We start from the raw sequence: 25576 nt of genomic DNA on the forward strand, positions 1-25576 counted from the left end.
TGGATGGTGAGATTCATGGCATTATTTGTACAGTTGATGAATTGGAAAACTTATTTCAGAATAAAGTTTAGAAAACCTCTGAGAAGAAACTTGATATGAAAAGAGGCAAAAATATCAGTGTGAATACAATGCAATTGGACTTGTTGTGAAAAAAGTCCAGTATTTCACACAGAACCTCTGTGCGCATACAACTACTTAACTAAACAGACAGGCTACTCAAGAAAGAAATTTTAAACATCTTCACCTTTAATTGCTCAACTCTTTCTCTGTTGAAACACTTAGCCATGTTTTAGTTACCTCCACGTTTGAATATTATCTTCCTCTTAATAAATTTTCAGTTTTTCATAAATTTCACTTCCCCCAGTATTCTAACCTACACCAAGTTCCATTCACCTCTATTTGTCATCTCATGTTGGCTAGTGGTCCATTGATGCCTGATTTTAACATTCTCGATCTCACATACAAACTTGCCCACTCTGCATGCCTGACTAGGAATCTTTCAATCTACAATTAGAACATTTAAAAGACAGTTGGATAGACACATGAAGAAGAAAGATTGGAAGGATATGGGCCAGGTACAGCCAGGTGGGACTAGTTTAGTTTGGGATTAACGTGGGCGCGGACAGACTCGACCGAAGGGTCTGTTTCCATGCTGCATGACTCTATGACTCTACGGTAGTCCTGCCTGGGGGGGATGCACCACTGCTTGCTGTTTCTGCAGTTTCCAGACAGCCTGCAGAGGGCACCATGCTAAGTACAAATGATTGAATGTTGCTGCTTAAAAGCATACAAATGTCTATGGAGATAGTAGGAACTGCCGATGCTGGAGAATCTGAGATAATAAGGTGTAGAGCTGAATGAAGACAGCAAGCCAAGCTGCATCAGAGGAGCAGAAAAGCTGACATTTCGGGTCTAGACCCTTCTTCAGAAATGGGGAGGGGAAGGGGATTCTGAAATAAATAGGGAGGTGGATAGAAGATGGATAAAGGAGAAGATAGGTGCACTTAGGTGCATTTCCTGTGGTTGCAGGGAAAAGTGCCAGGGGTGGTGGAGCAGAAAAGGGAGTCACGGAGAGAGTGGTCCCTCAGGAAAGCAGATCTATCGCATTTCCTACAACTCATTCCTCACACACAGTCCCTGCAATAGCAACCAAAACAGAATCCCCCTAATCCTCATGCACCACCCCACCAACCTCTGGATCCAACGCATCAGCCCCTGACACTTCCGCTATCTGCAATTTGACCCCACCACATTTTTCCCTCCCCACCCTTATCTGCTTTCCGGAGGGACCATTCCCTCGTCAGTTCCACACTCCCCACCAGCCCCACCCTCCCTCGGCACTTTTCGCTGCAACCGCAGGAAGTGCGGCACCTGCCCCCACACCTCCCCTGTCACCTCCAACCCAGGCTCCAAGAAGGATTTCCACATCAAGCAGATGTTCACCTGCACATCTGCCAACATGGTATACGGTATCCACTGTTCCCGTTGTGGCCTCCTCTACATCGGGGAAACCAAGCGGAAGCTTGGGGACCGCTTTGTGGAACACCTACGCTCGGTTCACAATAAACAACTCCCCCTCCCACTCCTTAGATGACATGTCCATCCTGGGCCTCCTGCAGTGCCACAATGATGCCACCCGATGGTTGCAGGAACAGCATCTCATATTCCGCTTGGGAACCCTGCAGCCCAAGGGTATCAATGTGGACTTCACCAGCTTCAAAATCTCCCCACCCCGACCGCATCCCAAAACCAGCCCAGCTTGTCCCTGCCTCCTTAACCTGTCCTCCCCACCTCTTTACTCCACCCACCTCAAGCCCCATCCCGCCTCCTTGACCTGTCCATCCTCCCTGGACCGACCTAACCCATCCCTAACTCCCCACCTACACTCACCTTTACTGGCTCCAAACCCGCCTCTTTGACCTGGCTGTCTCTCTCCACCGATGTTCTCCTCTATCCGCCTCCCCCTCTCTCCCTATTTATTTCAGAACCCCCTTCCCCTCCATTTCTGAAGAAGGATCGAGACCCGAAATTTTCCTGCTTCTCTGATGCTGCCTGGCCTGCTGTGTTCATCCAGCTCTATACCGTGTTATCTCAAATGTCTATGGGTTTGTTTTTGATTTGATTTGGATTTATTGCCATGATTATAAGAATACAGTGAAGAGTGTTATTTTTGCGTATTATGCAGAAAGTGTCGCCACACTCTGGTGTCATCTTGAAACACATGCAATGCAAGATTTTACTGCAAAAGTTCATTTTTCTCTCTTCTTCTTGTTCCTCCTCCACTGCTCCTCCAGTTACTGCTTGACATCATCTGGAGCCTCTGAAATGGGTTCCTGGGTCTCAGTAGCAGGCTTTGGGGTCTCACTTAAGGCCTCTGCTGCCATCACTCCCATGGCCACTGCATTTGAGCTGTAGTCTCGAGGCTGAAGATGCCTGGGTTCTGTCCCTCCTGTTCCCCATCTGCCATTCTCCCAGAGGCTGCCGTCAGTCCACTGTGCGTCCCTTTTGCTGACCCTGGGCCTACGTATGGGCCTGGAGCCTCAGCTCAGTCTGCGGGCTCGGGCTAGGGTAATCAACTCTATTATAGTACAGCGCTCTTACAGGGAACCATTGTGTAATGAACAGACAGCATCTGTCATTCACTGCTGACCACTGAAGTCAGGCGATTCAATTTTTGCTGGTGCTGGACAGGTGCTTGACATCAAAACAGTTTAGCTCCAGTCACGGGTGGTGTGGTGTGGCTAGATGGCATGAGAAGGATGACAGAAGAGAGAGTGGCCATCTGGGATAAGAAAGAAAGACACTATGCAAGAGGCCACATACAAAACGTATACAAAGAACACTTTCTAATGAACGGAGAATCAAAATGCTACTCTATGGGTGGTATTTAATGCCCCCTTCCAAGGGCAATTTGGCGGTGCTGGTGGAGGAGCAGGTTATGACTGTGCTGCTTCCCTGCTTTCCACCCTGAATAAGTCATGTCAGGAAGACCCATTGATGCCTTTCTGTCCCAATGTTATTTATTACACCAATTCTTGCATTCTGAGGGGAAAAAATGCACCACAGCATGTTCATCTGCTTTAAATTTCATTAGCTCATTTCACTGGTTTATGTTCCAGCTCTCCTTACTATTTACTACTTTTCTGAATTTCATGATCCTACAAACCTTGAAATTATACCCTCACTGCCTTAATCAGGTTCATTAATATATATCAAAGACATTATGGTCTGAATATCAACCCTTATGAAATATGACTGCATATTTCCCTCTAAGCTGAAAAGCAAACATTTGCCATTACTGATAATGGGAACTGCAGATGCTGGAGAATCCAAGATAATAAAATGTGAGGCTGGATGAACACAGCAGGCCCAGCAGCATCTCAGGAGCACAAAAGCTGACGTTTCGGGCCTAGACCCTTCATCAGAGAGGGGGATGGGGAGAGGGAACTGGAATAAATAGGGAGAGAGGGGGAGGCGGACCGAAGATGGAGAGAAAAGAAGATAGGTGGAGAGGAGAGTATAGGTGGGGAGGTAGGGAGGGGATAGGTCAGTCCACGGAAGACGAACAGGTCAAGGAGGCGGGATGAGGTTAGTAGGTAGCTGGGGGTGCGGCTTGGGGTGGGAGGAAGGGATGGGTGAGAGGAAGAACAGGTTAGGGAGGCAGAGACAGGTTGGGCTGGTTTTGGGATGCAGTTTTTGGAGGCCCTGCACTGGGGAAACCAAGCGGAGGCTTGGGGACCGCTTTGCAGAACACCTCCGCTCGGTTTGCAACAAACAACTGCACCTCCCAGTCGCAAACCATTTCCACTCCCCCTCCCATTCTTTAGACGACATGTCCATCATGGGCCTCCTGCACTGCCACAATGATGCCACCCGAAGGTTGCAGGAACAGCAACTCATTCCGCTTGGGAACCCTGCAGCCTAATGATATCAATGTGGACTTCACCAGCTTCAAAATCTCCTCTTCCCCCACCGCATCCCTAAACCAGCCCAGTTCGTCCTCTCCCCCCACTGCACCACACAACCAGCCCAGCTCTTCCCCTCCACCCATTCATCCCAAAACCAGTCCAACCTGTTTCTGCCTCCCTAACCTGTTCTTCCTCTCACCCATCCCTTCCTCCCACCCCAAGCCGCACCTCCATCTCCTACCTACTAACCTCATCTCACCTCCTTGACCTGTCCATCTTCCCTGGACTGACCTATCCCCTCCCTACCTATCTTCTTTTCTCTCCATCTTCGGTCCGCCTCCCCCTCTCTCCCTATTTATTCCAGAACCCTCACCCCATCCCCCTCTCCGATGAAGGGTCTAGGCCCGAAACGTCAGCTTTTGAGCTCCTGAAATGCTGCTGGGCCTGCTGTGTTCATCCAGCCTCACATTTTATCATCATTTGCCATTACTTCCTGGTTTCTGTTCCTTTACCACTTTCATATCCACACTGCACTTGCAATCCCATGGTTATCAATTTCACTTACAAAGGATATATTGAGGTACTTTTTCAAAAGCCTTTTGCAAGTCCAGGTGAATAGTGTCAACTGTACCATCCTCATCCACCCTCTCCACCACCTCATCAAGGAACTGAATCAAGTTCATTTACACAGGAAAATATCCATGAGCATTTCACACGAACTTGCCTTATCACTATTTATTAATAGCCCTATTGGCCTTCCTAAACATTCTGCATCTACTTCCCTCAGTCGAGCCATATGCACATTTGTTCATTACATCGTAATGTTCGCAAAACACCACTCCAAATCATGACGTTTGATTAAATATGTGAATACTAGTTAACAGGAATAATTAAAAGTCACACTGCAAAAGCCCTAGTTTGTCATAAAAAGTTTCCCCTCACCCCCAATGCTAGAAATCTGGTGGCTCCAGGTTGGGAGTGGAAGACTGCACAGCCTCTATTGAGCACATCTCACAGATGGCTCTGATGGGCAACCTCCAGCAGTGGTGGGCCTGAAGGGCCTGCTTGCAGATTGCTGCATCATGGCACAGGTCAGGGAAGATGTGTAGCGGAGTAGGCATTTTGTCACAGCCTTTACATTTTTCATGAAGCCAGTACCACTTGCTTGAAATGACACATCAACACTCAATGCCTCCGTTGGAAAACAGAGTGCAAGAGGCTCTTCACATGAGTGTGCTAGATAGTTTGGTCTCTCAACTGTGAAAGCTGCAGGCCAGAAACAACAGGGCATAAACTGCTATGCCTTTTCCAGATCAAAAAAAAGGAGGTCCCAATGCAAAACGCTGCCTGGCCCGCTGTGTTTCTCCAGCTCCACACTGTGTTATCTCTGACTCCACCGTCGGCAGTTCTTGCTATCTCACTGCAAAAACTAAGTTCTGCAGCATGCTTCTCCAAGGCAGCTTTGGGCAAGGAAATAAACAGTGGATTGGTCGCAGAATTCAATTGTTGTTCTTGGTGGCAAATACATACATCCTGCCCTGCAACAAATGTAGACATGAACGCAGCTCCAACTGGTCTAGATATTTTTAATCATCCTATTTGACATGTGCCTGGGGCAAGTGGAACATGAACATGGACCCGCTGACCCAGAGTTAGAGGCACTAAACTGCGACACCGGGGTTGTCTCCAGTACAATTAGTCTGCGCTGGTGTCTATGCTCCACACCAGCCTCTTGTCAATCCATTTTAACCAACCAATGCTGCACATCCTCACCCCCTTCTCTAGCATGTGCTTACCCAGCTTAAATATCTTTGTTATTTGCCTCAACTACTCACAGTCCACATTCTAATTGTTCTCAAGATTCTCCTGAATTTCCTATTAGATTTATTTATGATGATCATATTTAGGGCCCTCTTTTTTGAGCCGAAATCAAACTACAGTGACAAACTGGAACAAACTGGCTGGTAGGTGGAGTTGGTAATTAAAATATCAAAATCAAACTGTTTAAACCTCTTTTGGTCTTGCACTTTTTCCTCTTCTTTCACTCCTGTTTTTCTTAGTTTAATCTGCATATATTACGTAAGGTGCGGGTTTGTGCAGCATGAAGGAGATCATTGCAGAGGAGACAGAGCCAGTGTGGGGACAACATGCAGTAAGAGGAGTCCCTGGGCATCAAAGGCAGACAGCCTGGGCCGACAGCAAGAGCGGGAACACGCTGGAAGACAGTTGAAAAGCAAGCCTGGTGGAGGTAGACAGAGCATCCAGTTCAGGGAGTTGGTGGGGGCAAGGTCAAGCATTTTCCTTGGATAAGCTTACGGATGATGATGGGATAGCGTAGGGGAAGGGGCTTAGATTAGTTCACAGGTCGGCACAACATCGAGGGCCGAAGGGCCTGTTCTGCACTGTATTGTTCTATGTTCTATGTTTTATGTTCTATGGAGCAGGGGAAGACATGCCCTTGTGAAGAATGCAAGCCCAGCATGGTCGGGTGCTTATGGTCTATGGTTTTGAACTGTTATCTGTGTTTCTTTGTTTTTTTCTATCTTTTAATAAGAAGGACTGTAATGTTTAACATTTTAAAACTTCGTTTTCCTTATTTTTCTGCCTTATTCCAAGAATCTGTACTTTAGATACCTTTGTACCCAAAATGGCACCATTAAGTGGCAACTTGTAAACTTTTCACTGTACTGATGCAAAATGGGACATTAAAGCTAACTCAGATTCAAACAACTTGATCCTAGTCCCAATTTTCTAAAATGCAGACATCAGGTCTTGAATGGGGCTCCAACAAAATGCACACAAGATCTAATTTCAAAGTTAGCGACTAAATTCAATGCTGTTGACATAATCTGCATCACAATTTAACAGGGCAAGAGGGGGTGGCCTGCACTATCGGATTCCCAGCAACTGATCCAAACAGGATCCAAAACCAGATCACTTCCTCTTAACAATCCCCGAGGCCAGAGGGAGTAGGATGCTCCCATTCAGCCCCTCATGCATGACCTACGCTCCCTTCAGGCACAATTACCAGCCTCCACAACAAGCCTATCCAAATGGCAGCTTGTCAACCCTTGCAACTGTGAGCTTCTTGACAGTACTCCCAATTTCAAATTGCAGCACAGGTAATCCTTTCTCAGTGCCAACCCACATTGCCACAAGTCACTGGCTATAGCTTCCAGCCATTAGTTTCCTTGCGCATACTCCCAGTGGTCAGATTGTCCATTTGGCTGGCGGCCAAGCACACGGCAGTATGCTAATGAGGCCCCGAGTTAACTATCAGCAAGGTTTTCAGATCCTGGTTTGTTGAGTCTTCCACATCGCATTCTGCCTCCCTGTAAACATGGGAGCTTTCGTTCATGTGATATAGGTACAGCCTTGGAGAATATGCCCTTTGTTGCTGATTAACAACTAACAGTCATGCTTTGTTTAAATTTTAAACATATTACCCATACAGAGGGACCTGCTCTCTTTCCAGACAGAAAGATTAGTGCACACACTTCCTGTTTCAACTCAGCAAAACTAGGTGACAGCCAATCCTTGGCTCATTGTCAAGTCATTGACCTGACCAATCAACCTGCCCAGGTCAAAATTTAAACAAAGCCTGGCTGTTAACTGTCATCAGCATTACCAGATCCCCATGGCTGTACCTATAACTCATCAGCTGCAACAATTCAAGAAGGCAGTTCACCACCACCATCCCCATCTCTAGGGCAATAAATGCTGGCTCAGCCAACGGCACCCACATCCCCTGAATGAAAGAAAGGAATTTCTCCATCAAAGTCCACTGGCTGACCAAGTGACACTCTCCTCTCATACAGTAGAAATGTTAGGCTTCCCTTTAAGTTTGTATTTTTGTGAAATGTCCTGCACAGTACAAGACAGAAAGCTTCAGTAATACTTACCTTTTCAGGAAAACTCAAGTTCTGTACAACACATTTGTTATCTCTGTTTTTATAATAACCTCATTTCTTTTTTTCCCCTTCTTCAGCCTCTCGTTCTATCAAACTTCGCGGTAGAGATGAACACCGTACTCCAAAAAAGGGTTCGGAGGGGGGGGGGGTTTGCCGGGATGCTGCCTGGACTGGAGGGCTTGTCTTATGAGGAGAGGTTGACTGAGCTTGGTCTCTTTTCATTGGAGAGAAGGAGGAGGAGAGGGGACCTGAATGGGGTATACAGGATAGTGAGAGGCATGGATAGGGTTGATAGCCGGAGACTGTTTCCCGGGGCGGGGATGGCTAGCACGAAGGGTCATAGTTTTAGGCTGGTTGGAGGAAAGTATAGGGGGGATGTCGGAGGCGGGTTCTTTGCACGGAGTTGTGGGAGCATGGAATGCGTTGCCAGCAGCGGTTGTGGAAGCAAGGTCATTGGGGTCATTTGAGAGACTGCTGGACATGCATATGGTCACAGAAATTTGAGGGTGCATACATGAGGATCAATGGTCGGCACAACATTGTGGGCTGAAGGGCCTGTTCTGTGCTGTACTGTTCTATGTTCTATGTATCATAAAAATGATGTGAATCCATACCCACTCCAAAACCAAACTGAAAAAAAAGGCATCTTAGCAATTTAGCCCCCGCACCCCCTCAAAACATACACAATAAATAATTACTTGGTTATTTATCACTGTTTAGAGTTATTTCTGACATATCTTCAAAGAGTTTCTGAAGAGGATGGCAATGTCCAGGGTGGACTGTAGTGTACTGAACTCAACTGAAGTATTCCCAGAAGCAAACTCCTGTATACTTCCAGACAAAGTGGCAAAAACTCCTCAACAATCCTTCCAGTGCCTCATAAATCATTTTGTATGATGCCAGCAGTTTCCTCCTTATAGTTGTACATCCTATGTCCTCATTCCTGTGTAACTGACCAGAGGACAGTTCCCTCTGGTGCTCTTCCCTGGGTTGTCCTTACCATCAGGATAGGATGCTGCTCAGTGGTTCATGGTACTCCAGTACGCTAGGAATCAACCCATATCAGAGCCCCTGATTAAAACTATGTCTGACCACTTGGGATAATTTTTTGTTTTGAATATTTTTTCTCCTCATATTTGTGGAACTTAGCTTTGATGATTTCCCCAGGGTGGGGGAGTTCAAAACTAGAGAAAGGGCACATTTTTAAGGTGAGAAGAGAAAGGTTTAAAAAGGGACGCGAGGGGCAACATTTTCACACAGAAGGTGGTTCGTACATGGAACAAACTGCCAGAAGAAATGATAAATACAGGTACAATTAGAACATTGAAAAGACATTTGGACAGGTACATGAATTGGAAAGTTTAGAGGGATATGGGCCAAACACAGGCAAACAGGGCTAGTTTAATTTGGGAAACTTTGTGTGAGTGAGTTGGGCAAAAGGGTCTGTTTCCACTCAGTATGATTCTGACTTGCAAACCCCACAATTCACTATCTCACCCACTCAAATCAGATAGCTAAGTGTACCCTGAATTGTTCAAATGCAAAGCAGAGATCCAAAGCAACTTTGTCATGTTCTTTCAACTGTCAGTTTGGAAATTTTAGCTTTCAGAAAACACTCCAGCAATAGGAAGGAAATACTGGCACTGGAGATTCACACGGATGATCCCTGGAATGGTAGGTTTAACGTATGATGAATGGCTGAGGATCCTGAGATTGTATTCATTGGAGTTTAGAAGGTTGAGGGGAGATCTAATAGAAACTTACAAGATAATGTATGGCTAAGAAAGAGTGGACGCTTGGAAGTTGTTTCTGTTAGGCAGGGAGACTAGGACCCGTGGGCACAGCCTTAGAATTAGAGGGGGTAAAGTTTAAAACGGAAACGAGGAGACACTTCTTCAGCCAGACAGTGGTGGGCCTGTGGAATTCATTGCCACGGAGCGCAGTGGAGGCCGGGATGTTAGATGCCTTCAAGGCGGAGATCGATAAATTCTTGATCTCACAAGGAATCAAGGGCTACGGGGAGAGTACAGGGAAGTGGAGTTGAAATGCCCATCAGCCATGATTTAAAAGGCGGAGTGGACACAATGGGCCGAATGGTCTTACTTCCACTCCTATGTCTTATGATCTTAATACAAACTCTTTGTCTTTCGTTGGCTTATTTGTTCCTTAGCATAATATATACAATTAATCAAATATAGTCAGTACTCTGCGAATTGCAAACAGCCAAAGGGAGGTGCTATTTGAGATGATCCACCAATTGTTGGAATCTATAGCCTACCTGCAAAGCATCAGCATTGAAATTTGTATACATCACTCATTTGTGCAGTTGACAATGTGTCATGTTGGTGTGGCAGCAGCTTCCCATTGGTGGAAAATACTACTCGTCCAGCAACTGTGCAGCTGCAGCAGGAACTCACTAGCAATGTATTGTTCACATCTCTATGGTATATTACTCTTCCAGGGTAATTCTTCAGCTATAGTAGATAGGTATTATACATATAGAGGCATGGTAACGATGCATTTTTTACAGAATTGACTATTTACAACTGAATACATTTAATGTGCAAAACTGGAAATAAAACCACACAACAATGTGTATCTCTGAAACATTACTCATGTGAAGTACTTCCCAATTTAACATTCCTGTTTCATAATTACTATGTGTTTCTGTTTTCTGAGGTAAATTCCGGAATTTAATAGGTTGGGCACACAGCATTATGTCTGTACTGTACTGATTACCAAACACCAAAACACAAATACATGAAGAGAAACAAAAGAAGCCAGAAGCATTTTGAACGTGTGACCTGCGGTCTACACTCTACAGGCTAAAAGAAAAGAATTCACTTGAAGCAAGCACTGAATAATACTGTCTTATTGGTGCTTTTCTCATTTTCAGCATCTGCCTTCCAGCTTTCTAGATACTCCCTTCCATAATTCATGGAAAATGTTTGACATATTGGGCAGAATACTTGTTCTGCTGCTAGGACCCCAATGTTGGATGTAGCTCCAGGCCCTGACATCATGTCCAATCCGTGCCTGATGCCCAAACAATTCTTAACAAGCAGGATGATTATTGACAATCACCTCCAATTCAGGATGGCAGACAAATTCACGAAGTTCCCTGGTCGATGGAAATCCCTCTCGCGCTAAGACGTCAGATGCTCCACTGTCTGATGTAGGGGTTGCTGAAATTTTTTGTCGGGGGGGGGGCAATAAGATAGAGACTGCACTCAAGATAAAGATACCCCTCAAAGAGATTTTACCATCAAAAATGTCACTGCTGCCAGGGGGCTACGGAACAACCCCTCCACTGACAGTCAGCAACTGGGCCAATCACTATGACATGGGAAGTGTTTCCCCAGCTGGATGGGACATGGCATCACCTGCCCATCTCTCCATGGTCTCCACCTGCAAGGCTGCCTTCCTTCACTGGCTGCATTTCAGCCTCAGTTCTTACACCCACAATGGGGAAGGGGATCTGCACGGTGAAAAATTTCAGCTAACATCTGGAGTGTGCCCTTAGTAGTCCCTATATTAGACCGAATGAACCACTCACTTCTTGTGGGTGGGTAGTCATCAAACCCCACTAACACCCGAATGAAAAAGGCCCAGAGTTTTGATCATTTCAGGAGACTGGCACACTAGCTGGTAATGGGAAATTGTGGGCCATCATGCCTCTAGTACTGCCTTGATGATCATTTGAACGTTTGACCCCAGTGTGTTCAACACTAGTATGTTACATTGGTTCCCAGTTCATTTACTCTATCGCCCTGCCTTCCAAGGCATTAACTTTAAATTGCTTTATAGTTCAACTTGGCTGGCATTTGCTATCTTCTTCATATTTCCATCTCCTTCCTTTCCTCTCCTTTGGCTCACTGTACACTCTTTCCTCACACCAATGGCAGAAGTGTCTTCGGCTCTGAAGCTTTAAGAGTCTTCTTAAGCTCCATCTCCTTTGCCCCAAAATCCTTTCAGTGGTCCTAATACTACAACAAAGTTTCTAACTTATAACACGCAAGTTTGCATTTGCTCTGGTTCACTTTTGACTTTCATTGATGATAATAACAATTTACACATTTTTTTAAACAATCACCCTTTAGCCACCTTGACCAAAGTACTTAGTGCTGTACAGGGTCCCATGAACATTGCCAAGTTTCCTTGAAGTTATTCTTTATTTGTGAACTATGAGGAAGCATCAAATCATCCCTTGATAATCTTAGCAAATAAAAATCCATTCATTTATGTTTTGAATATTTTAAATTACTTAGCAGTTGCTGCCATTTAGGAAACATGTAGTAACAATTGAGAACATTATGTGAGACAATGGCCTTCCTGATTTTATACCTGCTTTTTAAAAGGGTTAGCTGTGATAGTTAGATATACCCGCTTGCTCTGGGCTCCTTGACCAAATGAAGAGGGTACTGCTTTCTGCCACACTGAAACCTATTAACATTTCACACACCTTGATTAAAGCACCTCTCAATCTCTGAAACTCAAGGATTCAGTTCTTATTTCAAGCTGAAATGCATGCAAGTATGTGGTCGCTGCAAAGTAAAATATCTCAACACATTGTAGCTGATGTAAATGATTTAGTACCTCATTATCATTCTAAACAATGGCAGTGCCACTTACAGGACTAATGCACACTGCAGTACAAAATGCACCTGAACACGTTTCAATCCACATACTCAATTTTAGTTGACAAACCATTAATTATCCAACCTAATGCAAATGGACATGCATTACCGTGCAAATGTTGGCCAAGAAGCGTCCAAATCATGTCCTCTAGAAGCCAAGTCAAACTGCACTTCATTCAGCTCGTACAGATGATCAATAATGTCAGAACTGAGATGAGACATCAGCAACGGGCTTCGGGCAAAGTACCAGTCACTTTAAAAATTGAGGACAGAAAATAAGTCAGCAAGATCACAAACAAAATTTATATCACAAAAATACAGAAGTTTTCACGGTGTTCTGCTACACTTAGAAAAGTAACAAGAGGCTCCTTTTGTTACCCTTGTTTACCAGGAAGATAACTATCACTCTTGCACAAATAAGCAATATATAGTGACAAGTTATCCAGGTCACTCCCAGCGCCTTATCCCAGGTTAGTTATTTTGTTGGAAATTAAACTAGTCCTCACTATATTTGTTTCCACGGACGAAACCTGCACACAAATTGTCATCATGAAAATCATAGAATGATACCACTCAAGAAGCCCATTGTATGGTTACCAGACCTTCAAAAGAGCCATTTTCCCACCTAATTCCCTTTTGAAAGTTATTACTGAATCACTCTTTCAGACGGTGCATTCCAGATTATAACCGCATGGTGCATTAAAAATGCATTTTCATTCCTCAAAATTGGGCTACATAAGCCGCATTACTTTATGAAAGTTCAAAAAGAATATATGACAGAAGCAGGAAGGATTAGATATCCACAAGGTTCACAAAAATAAAGGAAACCTAAGAACTTGAATAAGTCACTTAGCCCCTAGTCTGTCCCATTCCATTTGAATATCACTGATTGAAGCTTAACTCTATGGGCCTTGCACTAAATTCACTGAAATCTTAACTTTTTTTTCAAAGAAAAGCCTCATCTTAGAAATAATTGAAGCAATTATGAAAGTTGGACAGTGATATGGCAAATGAGTTTTAATATAGGTAAATGCAGTGTAACTCACATGGCATAGGTAACAGTGTGGATGTAGCTATCAATAACTAAAGCATGGATTGTGATTATCACACTGAAGCAGCTGTTGATCAAAATGGGAAGTAGGAGCAGCACGAAGGCATCTGGCTATGTCTTCACAACTTATTCTGCATGGATGAATGGAAAGGAGATTCTGCAGCTTTGTTCAGTTCAGCCCAAAAATGGACACATCAGAGTCACAAACACGTGCAGCAAAAAAAGACGCATCGGTACAACTCGTCCATGCCAATCAGATATCCTAAGGTAATCTCGCCCCATTTGCCAGCATTTGGCCCATATCCCGCCAACCCTTCCTATTCACATATCCATCCGATACCTGTTATATGTTGTAATTGTACCTGCCTCCGCCACCTCTTCTGGCAGCTCCTTCCAAACACTCACTCTCCTGAAATTTAAATCTGTCTTGTCACCTTAGACTTACACCCTCTAGTTTTGAACCCTGCTACGCTAGGGAAAAACCTTGGCTATTCACCGTATCTACCTCCCTCATGATTTTATCAACTACTTTAAAGGTCACCCTTCATCCTTCAACACTCCAGGAAAAATAGCCCCAGTTTATTCAGCCTCTCCCTACAGCCGAAACCCTCCAACCCTGGCAATATCCTAGTAAATCTTTTCTGAACATTTTCAGGTTTAACAACATCTTTCCTACAGAAGGGTGATCAAAATTAAATGCAGTATTCCAAAAATGGCATAACCAATGTCCTGTACAGCCACAACATGACCTTGCTAGTCCTAGATTTAATGCACTGACCAATAAAAGGCAATGATCAGGATAATTTCAGATATTATGTAAGTAACTGTGATTAATTTATCCAAGCTATTTTACTGGGGATAAATTAAACACAAGTGTAATACATGTTTATGCAACAATGAACAGTGCAGATAAGGTTTACGCTGGGAAAACAAGGACCAGAAAGATAGCTGGGACAAGCCAAGGCATTAGAAAACAAACAAACTTCTGTTCCTCATTCCACATTAAGCAGAGGTTCACCTGCACATCTGCCAATGTGGTATACTGCATCCACTGTACCCGGTGCGGCTTTCTCTACATTGGGGAAACCAAGCGGAGGCTTGGGGACCGCTTTGCAGAACACCTCCGCTCAGTTCGCAACAAACAACTGCACCTCCCAGTCGCAAACCATTTCCACTCCCCCTCCCATTCTCTTGATGACATGTCCATCATGGGCCTCCTGCACTGCCACAATGATGCCACCCGAAGGTTGCAGGAACAGCAACTCATATTCCGCCTGGGAACCCTGCAGCCATATGGTATCAATGTGGACTTCACCAGTTTCAAAATCTCCCCTTCCCCCACTGCATCCCTAAACCAGCCCAGTTCATCCCCTCCCCCCACTGCACCACACAACCAGCCCAGCTCTTCCCCCCCACCCACTGCATCCCAAAACCAGTCCAACCTGTCTCTGCCTCCCTAACCGGTTCTTCCTCTCACCCATCCCTTCCTCCCACCCCAAGCCGCACCCCCAGCTACCTACTAACCTCATCCCACCTCCTTGACCTGTCTGTCTTCCCTGGACTGACCTATCCCCTCCCTACCTCCCCACCCACACCTTCTCCACCTATCTTCTTTACTCTCCATCTTTGGTCCGCCTCCCCCTCTCTCCCTATTTATTCCAGTTCCCTCCCCCCATCCCCCTCTCTGATGAAGGGTCTAGGCCCGAAACGTCAGCTTTTGTGCTCCTGAGATGCTGCTTGGCCTGCTGTGTTCATCCAGCCTCACATTTTATTATCTTGGAATCTCCAGCATCTGCAGTTCCCATTATCTCTGAAACTTCTGTTCCTGTTGGCTAATACATATGTAACAGACTGTCACAACCAAATTCACTTAAAAGTCACTCACTGTCTTCAGAGCAGTTGTCTTGTCAGATTTAGATTGATGTCAATGGTGTTCCTTTCCCTTATTTCCCCAGTGGAAAACAATAAAATGAAAAGGTATTGTTGTAAAGCAAAGAGCAGCCAGCCTTAGAGGGGTCCAGAGAAGGTTCACAAGAATGATCCTAAGAATGAAGGGCTTGTGACATGAGGAACAGTTGAGAACTTGGGTCGGTACTTGGAGTTTAGAAGGATAAAAGGAGCATCTTACCGAAACTTATAGAATACCGAGAGGTCTGGATAGAGTGGACAAGGAAAAGTTGTCCTCATTCATAGGGAACTAAGACCTGAGGGAACATCTTCAGAGTGAAGGCATAACCCTTTAGAATTGAGGCGAGAAGGAATTTCTTCAGCAGGAAAGTGCCTAATCTGTGGAACTCATACTGCAGAAGGTCAAGTCGTTGAGCGTATTTAAGACAAAGATAGTCAGGTACAAAAGAAAAGTTGCTGGAAACGCACAGCGGGTTTGGCAGCATGTGTGAAGGAAAACAATAGAATTAGCATTTCAGGTCCAGTGATCCTTCCTCATAACTTTTTTCCTTCACAGATGCTGCCAGACCTGCTGAGCTTTCCCAGTAACTTTGCTTTTGTTCCTCATTTACAGCACCCACAGTTCTATCGTTTTTATTGAAGATAGACAGGTTCTTGATTAGAGACAGTAAGAACTGCCGATGCTGGAGTCACAGATAACACAGTGTGAAGCTAGAGGAACACAGTCAGTCAGGCAGCATCAGAGTTGAAACGTCAGCTTTCCTGCTCCTCCGATGCTGTCTGACCTACTGTGTTCCTCCAGCACCAGGCAGGTTCTTGCTTAGTAAAGGTTTCAAGGGTCATGGGGAGAAGGCAGGAGAATGGGGTCGAGAAACACATTAACCATGACCAAATGGAGGAACAGACATGACAGACTATTTGGCCTATTTCTGCTTCCATATACATGGAGCAGGATTTTAGAGGGATATTGGCAAGTGCTGACAAGTGGGACTAGCTTTATTTAGGATATCTGGTCGGCATGGACAAGTTGGACCGAAGGGTCTGTTTCTATGCTGTATAACTCTGTGACTGATTGGACAAAAGGCATATTCACTTTCTGCATTTTTTTAATCAAACATGCTGTCACTGCATACACTAGTGTATTCAACACCCTTCAACAGCCCTTTAAGTGATAAAAGCAATTAATGAAAAGTAGACTTAACAACATGATTAATATAATTATGAAATAAATAATTTCAAGGCAATAATTTGTTGGGAGACAAACTCTTGGAGCTTATTTTCAAGCTCCCCAAATTTTTCTGTAAATCGAACAGAGAAACTTCATTTTTCTGTGATAAACAAGTGTAGTTGATTTGCAAAATGCATCAGCATGGATAGTTCAGCACAAGTCCTAATAAACAACAGCACAGCAGTAAAAACAGCACTGCTCAGATATTAAGTAGGAGTCTAGATATTGTAGTATTCCAACTGCACGAGGTGTTACAGCTGAGTCTGCAGACACTCAATATCCAATCATGTGCACTCCAGCAAGGTGCAGTGAATGATGACTGAGTGCAGAAATATAACTGTGATTGATTTTTGTCTTCCCTGGCTCAGGGCACTGGATATCAGTTAGCCTTGTCCACAGTGGAGATCACCTCGAGTATTCAGTCAGTGTTAGCTCACTAAAGAATCAATCTACGGTTCAGCTTTTTAATAAAAATTGCTTCAGATTCTAATCTATGTTTAGACAAAAAAAAACCAGAAATATTGTAAATCGTAGCTGCTATATAGTCCCTAATGCGCGCCAAATAAATGCAATGTAAGGAGAGATTTTTTAGTTAGTTATTGAAGACGAACGTAGAATAATGCTCACAAAACATTTCTTGTAACAAGCTTAAATATGAGGCAACACCTGAATTATTGAACACTTTAATAAATCCCTCTTTCGGAGTGTAGTTTGAACAATTCAAATGTCTGCACCTCACCTTGTGACTTTTACATTCATCAAGCATTGTTGAACTGTATCAGCCAGGCGTTGATGGACCAAGGAATACCGAATAAATGCTCGACCTTTCCCAAGGGAGGTTTTCAGCTTTATTTTAAAGAGAGCATCATTTAATTGAAAGAATTTATCATTCCTAGATTAAAATCAGACAAATGAAAAGGCATAACCACACCATCATCAATGCTTATTAATACCCATTTAGGGGCCTCACCCTGCCAGGGTGAGCAGCAGTGGGGAGGGGGAAGGTGAAGAACTCACCTTGGAAGGGGCAGAAGGAGCAAACCCACGCGGGGTTTTTGTTTGATTGCACCGGTGGCTGATCGAGGGGCTTGGAATCTGGAAGGTGAGGCATTCTCAGCCACAGCCTCCTTCCCGATCCTTCATTTCATGACATCTCCTCCCGCTATTATGTACCCAAGGCCTGGGATCCAAGGCCTCAGGTGAATACAGGCCCAGCAGCAGCCGGTGTCTCTGCTTGAATTGAAATGCAATCACGTACAAATGATTCTCTTCCCAGTTTGCTGTCATCATGCTGCCACCACCGTGAGGCACCCAGCCTGCAGGCAGGTACATTACATTCGCTTCAATAAAAGTCCTCGTGGGGGAACACACCGCTGGGTGGTACAATTCAAACATGAAGTTAGGAGAATCATGGACAGGAGGGCTGAAGCACTGTCAACACCTGCACCTATTGACAGGATGGCAGGGGTAAGTACAAAGCTGCGTGCGGCGAGTAGGAAAGAAAGGAAGATCAACAAAGCATGTTGTAATTGAAATATTGATTCACTGAAAGTCTGTGCTTACGGTGTGTCATTTCAAAAACGTATACACTGTTGTCAAGGTGATGCAGCTGGAGTAGGGGGCTAGAAATCAGGATTTGGGAGAGAACCAGAGCAGGGGTGGGGCGGTGCGGTGTGGGGATGACAGAATTTCAATTGACAGCTGAAATGGGGGCAGATGGGGGAAAAGAGCCCAGAGGAGCCAGGAGGGGAGACATAGAGGAAAAAGAGCATTTGCACACCACGTCACACATGAAATCTACACGATAACGTCAGCTTTTGGAATTACACATTGCCCAGTGGGCACACATGCATAGTTGCCTGCCCTTGCTGGTGTCCGAAAACAGTGCTGCGACCAGATCCTGTCCAACGATGGGAATCGGGAGAAAAATTAGAAGTTCTTTTATGCACAATGATAGGATTGTGCAACAGCTACAGATTTGCTGAGCAAACCAACTCAGGTACAAGTCACTATATTTTTATCACTGTTGATAAGAGACTGGTTCAACATATATTACACCCTAAAATACATATCAGAAATTTAAAAAGTTTTGAAGACATAATTTGAGTCTCAAGGTAAACGTTATGTATGAATCGAACATGTTCAATATGAGAGAGCAAGGGGAAAAAAAAAAGTATAATTTAATTAACCTTTCCTATTCATGTATGTTAAAAACCTAAATGTCTTTTAAACATTCTAATGGTGCCCACATTGACCACTTCCTCAGCAAGCTCATACCATACACAAACCACCTTCCGCCAAAAAACAAAGTGCTCCTTGTTTGTTTTTTAAAATCTCTCTCCTCTCACCTTAACAATACGCCCCCGGTCGTGAAACCTGTGAATATGTGCACCTAAGAGATGGGCAAATAAAACATAGAATTCTCTTACGCACAAGAGATCCGCAATGACAGTGTGACTGCTGAAAGAAGAGAATCGGACTCTGGAAGCAGTTATAAACACTTGCAGAAACGCAGAGGAGAACAAGGAACTGTGTCCAACAATGTGGAGGCGCAGTCCAGGTCTGCGCACTATGCTGAAAATTAACCTACACTTACATCAGGCAACAATGTGGACAAAAGCCACAAATATCCAAAGAAAAGCCATCGAAAATTTCAAGCTTACAAATTATATGGTGGTCATCACATAAAACAAAAGGGATCATGTTCAAATGGGTCAAAGGGCTGAAAAAAAAGGCTGAAATAAATAGGAGGCATTCCATTTTGGTAGGACAAACGTAAGTAAGACTTATATAATTAATGGTAGGGCCTTGGGTAGTGTTGTCGAGCAGAGGGACTAGGGGTTTGATGTTAGCTTCATTGCTTTCATTGCTCATTACTCAGAGTACAGAAGTTGGGAAGTCATCAGGAGGTTGTACAGGACATTGGCGAGGCCTCTTCTGGAATACCGTGTCCAGTTCTGGTCACCCTGTTATGGCAAGGATATTATTAAGCTAGAGAGGATTCAGAAGAGATTTATCAGGATATTGCCAGGTATGGAAGGTTTGATCATAAAGGAAAGATGGATAGGCTGGGACCTTTTTGCACTGGAGCATAGGAGGTTAAGAGGTAACCTTATTGAGGTTTAAAAGGTCATGAGGGGTATAGATAGGGTTAATGGTCCATGTCTTTTCCCTTGTATAGGGGCATATTTTTTAAAGGTGAGAGGAGAGAGATTTAAAAAACAACAAATGGGGGGCACTTTTTTTAAAACAAACAGAGGGTGGTTTGCACATGGAATGAACTTCCTGAGGGAATGGTGGATGTGTGCACATTTAGAACACTTAAAAGACATTTAAATAAATACATGAATAGGAAAAGTTCGGAGGGATATGGGCCAGGAGCAGGCAGGTGGGACTAAGTTAGTTTGGGGTTATGGCCGGCATGGACTGGTTTAACTGAAGGGTCTGCTTCTATGCTGTATGACTCTATTTTTAAAAAAAAGCATTTCTAGTGTGGAAAAAATATTTTAACTGGAAAAAAAACTAAACCATTTTGCATACAACTGTTTACTTAGGAAGCAGACAAACAAGGCAATGAAGGTAATCAGGATGATTGCCATAAAGGTGTCAAACAATGATTGGTATGAATCAAGTGTGGCAACTGGAGAGAAGTCAGATGAAATTTAGATGATTCAATAAATAGTTTGTAACTACTGCATTGGAGACAGCAGACTGAAAGTATGAAGTGAATAAAACACTCATGAAAAGTCGCTAGTAAAACAGGATTAAGGAGAATCCCAAGGCTTTTTATCCTTAGCCAAAAAGCAAAAGGGTATCCTGGGAAAGAGTTGGCCCACTCGACGACAAAGGATCGAATCTACGTGTGGAGCCAGAAGAGGCAGGTGAGGTCCTACATGAATATTTTGTGTTGATATTCATAAAAGAGAAGGAATTGGTGGAAGATGATCTCAGGGAAGGGAGTGTCGAATCTCTAAGCGAAGTTGTTACTAAAAAGAGGTGTTGTGCATTTTAAAAAGTATTAAGGGAGTTAAGTCCCCAGGTCCTTTTGGGATCTATCTGGGAATATTGAAGGAGGCAAGAGAACAAATTTCTGGAGCACTGGCAGACATCTTTGTGTCCACTTTGGCCACACACGAGATCCCAGAAGGCCTAGAGAATAGCGAATGGTGTCCCGTGTTTAAAAAGAGTAACATCAATAATCCTGGAAATTACAGGCCAGAGGGAAATTATTGGAAAAGATTCTCAGGGACAAGATTGGTATGCATTTAGAAGCGAATGGACTTATTAACGATAGACCACATGGTTTTGTGCTGAGGAGGTTGTGCCTCACTAAATTGATTGTGTTTTTTGAGGATTCAAGGTGCAGGGGGGCAAGTTTAAAAGAGATATGCGAAGCAAGTTTTTCACACTAAAGAGTGGTGAGTGCCTGGAACGCACTGCCAGATATGGTGGAAGCTGACACAATAGCAGCATTCAAGAAACACCTAGACAAATATACAATTAGGAAGGGAACAGAGGGAGACGGATCCTGTAAGTGAAGATATGGAAGGGCAAAATTTATTAGTGCAGGCTTGGAGGGTCAAAGGGCCTGTTCCCATGCTGTACTGTTTTTTGTTCTTGAATATAAAGTGCCGAATAGACACTGTGGCTTCTTGCAACAACTTGAGCTTCACAGACTCCTGTAAAATTACACCAGGTGCCAATCCAAAAGTTAAACCTTCTAAGGTAAAGAGAGTTCCAAGATAATAAAATGTGAGGCTGGATGAACACAGCAGGCCAAGCAGCATCTCAGGAGCACAAAAGCTGACGTTTCGGGCCTAGACCCTTCATCAGAGAAGGGTCTAGGCCCGAAACGTCAGCTTTTGTGCTCCTGAGATGCTGCTTGGCCTGCTGTGTTCATCCAGCCTCACATTTTATTATCTTGGAATTCTCCAGCATCTGCAGTTCCCATTATCTCTAAGGTAAAGAGAGGCTTGGTTTTGGAATAATGCACATTCCGAGAAGATAAATTAGTATGACAGCCGAATTCTCTGACAAGACTGAAGATGAGGAATTCAGGGTATTGGATACAAAGATAAAGCCAGATTTCAGCAGAAAGCATGTCGAAAGCTCAGATTAATAACCTTAGAAGATCCTGACAGTGTTTCGCAGGCCACATTGCCTGATGAACAGACAGACAGGCTGCACAAGACAGAGAGATTCCAACTGCAGGAATGCAAAAGGAATCTTGATTCTAAAGTCACAAAATGAAAAGATTGATCAGCCACAGCTAATGCAACTGAAGAAGGGTCCAAGGCATGAATCAGCAGAATCAGTTGAGAGGATTTGAAAGAGGTCACAGCTTTTTAGACAAGACACTGAATGCCACAGTAGATTCCCTTTTAATTAATTACAGTTTAGGGTGTCTGGTTAGAAAAATACAATAGCTCTCGATTAATAATGACCATTAGTAAGAGAAAATCATATGTATGTTACAAGAAGGTATTGATGCAAACTGGTTATTTTTTGAAAATGAACCATATTTATGTAACTAGGAGGATTTGAGTACAAAAATTTATGTTTTTGTTTTAAACTAAGGGCTTTCCAGAGGAAAGATTTAAAACATTAGAACAATTCAGAGCTAAAGATACACTAATAAAGGTAAAATTATTGCTAGGAAACCATCAGAAGTGTCACCCAAAATATTCAAATAAACTCCATACTATTCTAAAGAAGAAATCCAGAAAATCTTGTTTGCAATCCAGAATAATGAGTTTTGAAACAAATAGCATAATTAACCATACTGCTGAGAAATGATTAATTGACCCCTAGAGAATTTCATCTCCTCACCTCTGGGATAGACTTCACAAAGCGAATTCCATCATTAGCTCCTTTCACCTTGGCCAGACAATTACAGAAATAATCCCAGTAGTCTTTCCTGGTGCCAAGAAAAGTAGTTTTCTCCTTCTGGTCAAACTTTAACAAAAGTTGTGAAAACAAAATGTCAAAACCAAACTTTACAACTGTATGTAAGCTACACATGAGTTTACAAAGAATGACTAAACAGAGTCTTTCAATATAAACTCAATCTCTTCACAAACACTTAGCAATAATGGTTCTGTGTTGAATAATATTAATATTGTAATAGATAGTAATATCTTCTACAGATTAGGAAAACACAAAATTAATAGAGCTCCCAGTCCAAATAATATCTATTTTAGGGTGATTAAAGAAATGAGACAAGTGGTCTAAAACCATTGTGTCTGTATAGTCAATATCACACCTACAGGGAGGGACATTGAGACCAGAAGCAAGCTCTCAAAGTTTCTACATTGAAAGAACTAGATCAGACCCACATCCATTCCAGGGCGCTGTCCTTAGTGAGCTTATGTGATAGCTTCAGTCTTATTAGATGATCATTTGCATTATGTGGATGTCATATTAAACATCACCTGATGGCAATGTCTTGTACATATTTCAAATGAGAAAAGACTACTTTTCCACATTGCATGTCTTCAGTCATATCCTCAGCAGCTCTTTCAGAACAAGGTCACCAACTCAGTAGTTCTGGAGCATGCTAATTCTAACAGTGTACACTTACACACTGCTAAGCTAACAACGTCTACGCTGATATTGTCACATTTGTCCAATGGATGATGGCTGTTTGCTCAAGGAGATTCAGTATGAATCACCAGTATGACGAACTGCTGATTCTGTCATCACCCGCTGGGGATACTTGATGGCCAATACTGATGCTGGCAACCGGGACAGTGCAGCAACTTAAGAGGTAGCTCAGCACCCTCTGTTTAAAGGCAACTAGGAATATGCAACAAATACCGGCCCAACGAGCAAAGCCCACATCGCCTGAATGAAGAAAAGAAAAGAGCGACATCTGGAGGCGGACTCTTTAGGAGGCCATTAGAAAAGGCAAACAGATGCCGAAAACTCTGCTGGCTAAGAAGTCAGAGAAAACAGAGGTAGTGAGACTGCCTTGATGTTCATTGGGAAGGAAATGAAGTTATTAGAAATAGACCACACAGCTTCTTCAAAGAAAATCACTAGGCTAGTGATTGAGGGAAATGCAGTTGATATTACTTACTAGAATTTTCATCAAGCCCTTGATAAGGAAGCTCACAAGGTTACCTCAGAACAGAATCTTTTGAAAGCAAAAGGAATTTTGTATGCCGGATTAGGAACAGTGCCCGGTCCCACACTTAAAAAGTTTGTAGTTAGCAGATATGGTTTAGCCAGAAGACATGAGGTCACTGGTACTTTCCAGTGATTCCTCTTAGGTCTGCTATTATTCGTTGATTGTAGTACTAGTGCCGTGGGGAGTATGCCAAGTATACAGATGCCAGCAAAACTTGTACAACAGTAAATACAGACAGTGGAATACTAAATGATTCAGATACACTGGAACACTGGGTTAGACAAAGATAAACTGCATTTAATTAATGATAAGTGCAGTTTCACATGTATTAGTCAGACCAAGACCACATAAAAGCACCTTTATTCAGCGATCAATAGCATAAATCGCTAGCAGATAGAAAGGACCTGGATTTCTTTTTGCTGGTGGGGAAATGGGCAGTATGTGAGGCACATGAAACCCAACAGGTGACCTTCCTGCCGTCTGTTCCCAAACTCTCTGAAATTTTATGAGACGCTTGATTTTTTTTTTCTATTCATGCAGTGAGGGCTGGGCCAACATTTATTGTCCATCTCTAGTTGCCCTTGCTGAGGAATGCAGTCACCAGATTTACCTTAGCACCTTGGCGTAGTTACAGTGCCTGTACCCCCAACAGTGGACACTACTCTTAACTGGTACTGTTGGGTCTACAGAACTGTTGGCCATTTAGATTATCGACAGCTCTCCAAGACAGGGTTTCCCTCCGAGAATGTGGCAGGACTCTGATCTTAAGGTAACCGATACTGCTATGCTGCTTGCAGTGTTAAATTGGTACAGGCAGTTGAGGGCAGGATCTCCTTGACATCTTAGCTGGGTGGAGCACACCATAAAATCCAGTCCAAGTGTTGTTATACACATAATCAATACACATAAAGAAGTTGTGGCTGCAGCCTAAAAAAATACTTTTCATGATACAAGCCATTCAGCATAATTCAAAGAACACCATTTTGTCACTAAGTACATTAATGATCAGTCTGCAGTTGGAGTACTGTGTCCACTTTTAGTTCTGTTTAGTGGGCTAATAGTATCCTTAGAGACATGAAAACTATTTTCATGTTGACTCTCAGACACTCGTAAGGAACTTGCTTTATTTACTTCAGAGCAGCAAAGACTTAGATCTGGCCCCCTTAAGGTCTGCAAAAATAACTCAAGAACTGAAATAATTGGATATCATGTCTATTGAAAGATCGTGCTAGTTTAACAGATTCAGAAATATCAGGGGTCGAGAATTTGGACATTGTAGGGAAGACTTCATGAGGTTGCTGACTTGCTCGCCGAGCTGGCTTGTTTTCATTCAGATGTTTTGTCATCATGTTAGGTAATATCATCAGGGGAGCCTCCAACGAAGCCAAGGTGTTTATTCTGGTCCACTATTTCCAGTTAGCATCGACTACATAATAATCCATTCTTCTTTTTCCAGAGATAACCTGACTGTGTTTTCAGAAAACAATGTGTGCAATCTTAGGAATTGGATTGGAAGTCCCTAGCCATTCAGAGAAAGCTTTTCCAGATTTTAAAATACAATGTTGACCAAAGTTCTTCTTAATTTGCCTGTATCAACAAATTACAGGGCAGCCACAGTGAAGGATGGAAAAGAAAAAGTAAGGGCTAGTCATGATGTTCTAGGTATTGAGGTGACAAAGGCCAGGTTAACAATGTCAACAGTTGCCTCCCTGTCCATCAATTTAATATGTGGTTATACAAATAGAGGGGGTTTCGGAAACATCACAATTCCCAAATACAGTTAGATCTCAATTTAATATGTGGT

The 25576-nt window shown here is 43.4% G+C and overlaps 1 protein-coding gene across 7 annotated transcripts in view; it reads right to left on the reverse strand.

The window, feature by feature from the left end:
- Positions 1–25576, reverse strand: part of fyco1a (FYVE and coiled-coil domain autophagy adaptor 1a) — a 182017-nt gene that overhangs the window by 144963 nt on the left and 11478 nt on the right. For all 7 annotated transcript variants that reach the window (XR_007249958.2, XM_048556001.2, XM_048555993.2 and 4 more), the window contains exons 5-7: positions 22473–22598; positions 17383–17489; positions 12566–12709 (exon numbers count right to left, since the gene is read on the reverse strand). Coding sequence is in view for 6 of the 7 variants with exons in the window: in XM_048556001.2 (XP_048411958.1) it covers positions 12566–12709; positions 17383–17489; positions 22473–22598 (377 nt within the window). In the remaining variant the exon portion in view is untranslated. The remainder of the gene's footprint in view (positions 1–12565; positions 12710–17382; positions 17490–22472; positions 22599–25576) is intronic.

This window comes from Stegostoma tigrinum, chromosome 2, assembly GCF_030684315.1.
Source record: "Stegostoma tigrinum isolate sSteTig4 chromosome 2, sSteTig4.hap1, whole genome shotgun sequence".
Taxonomy (NCBI): domain Eukaryota; kingdom Metazoa; phylum Chordata; class Chondrichthyes; order Orectolobiformes; family Stegostomatidae; genus Stegostoma; species Stegostoma tigrinum.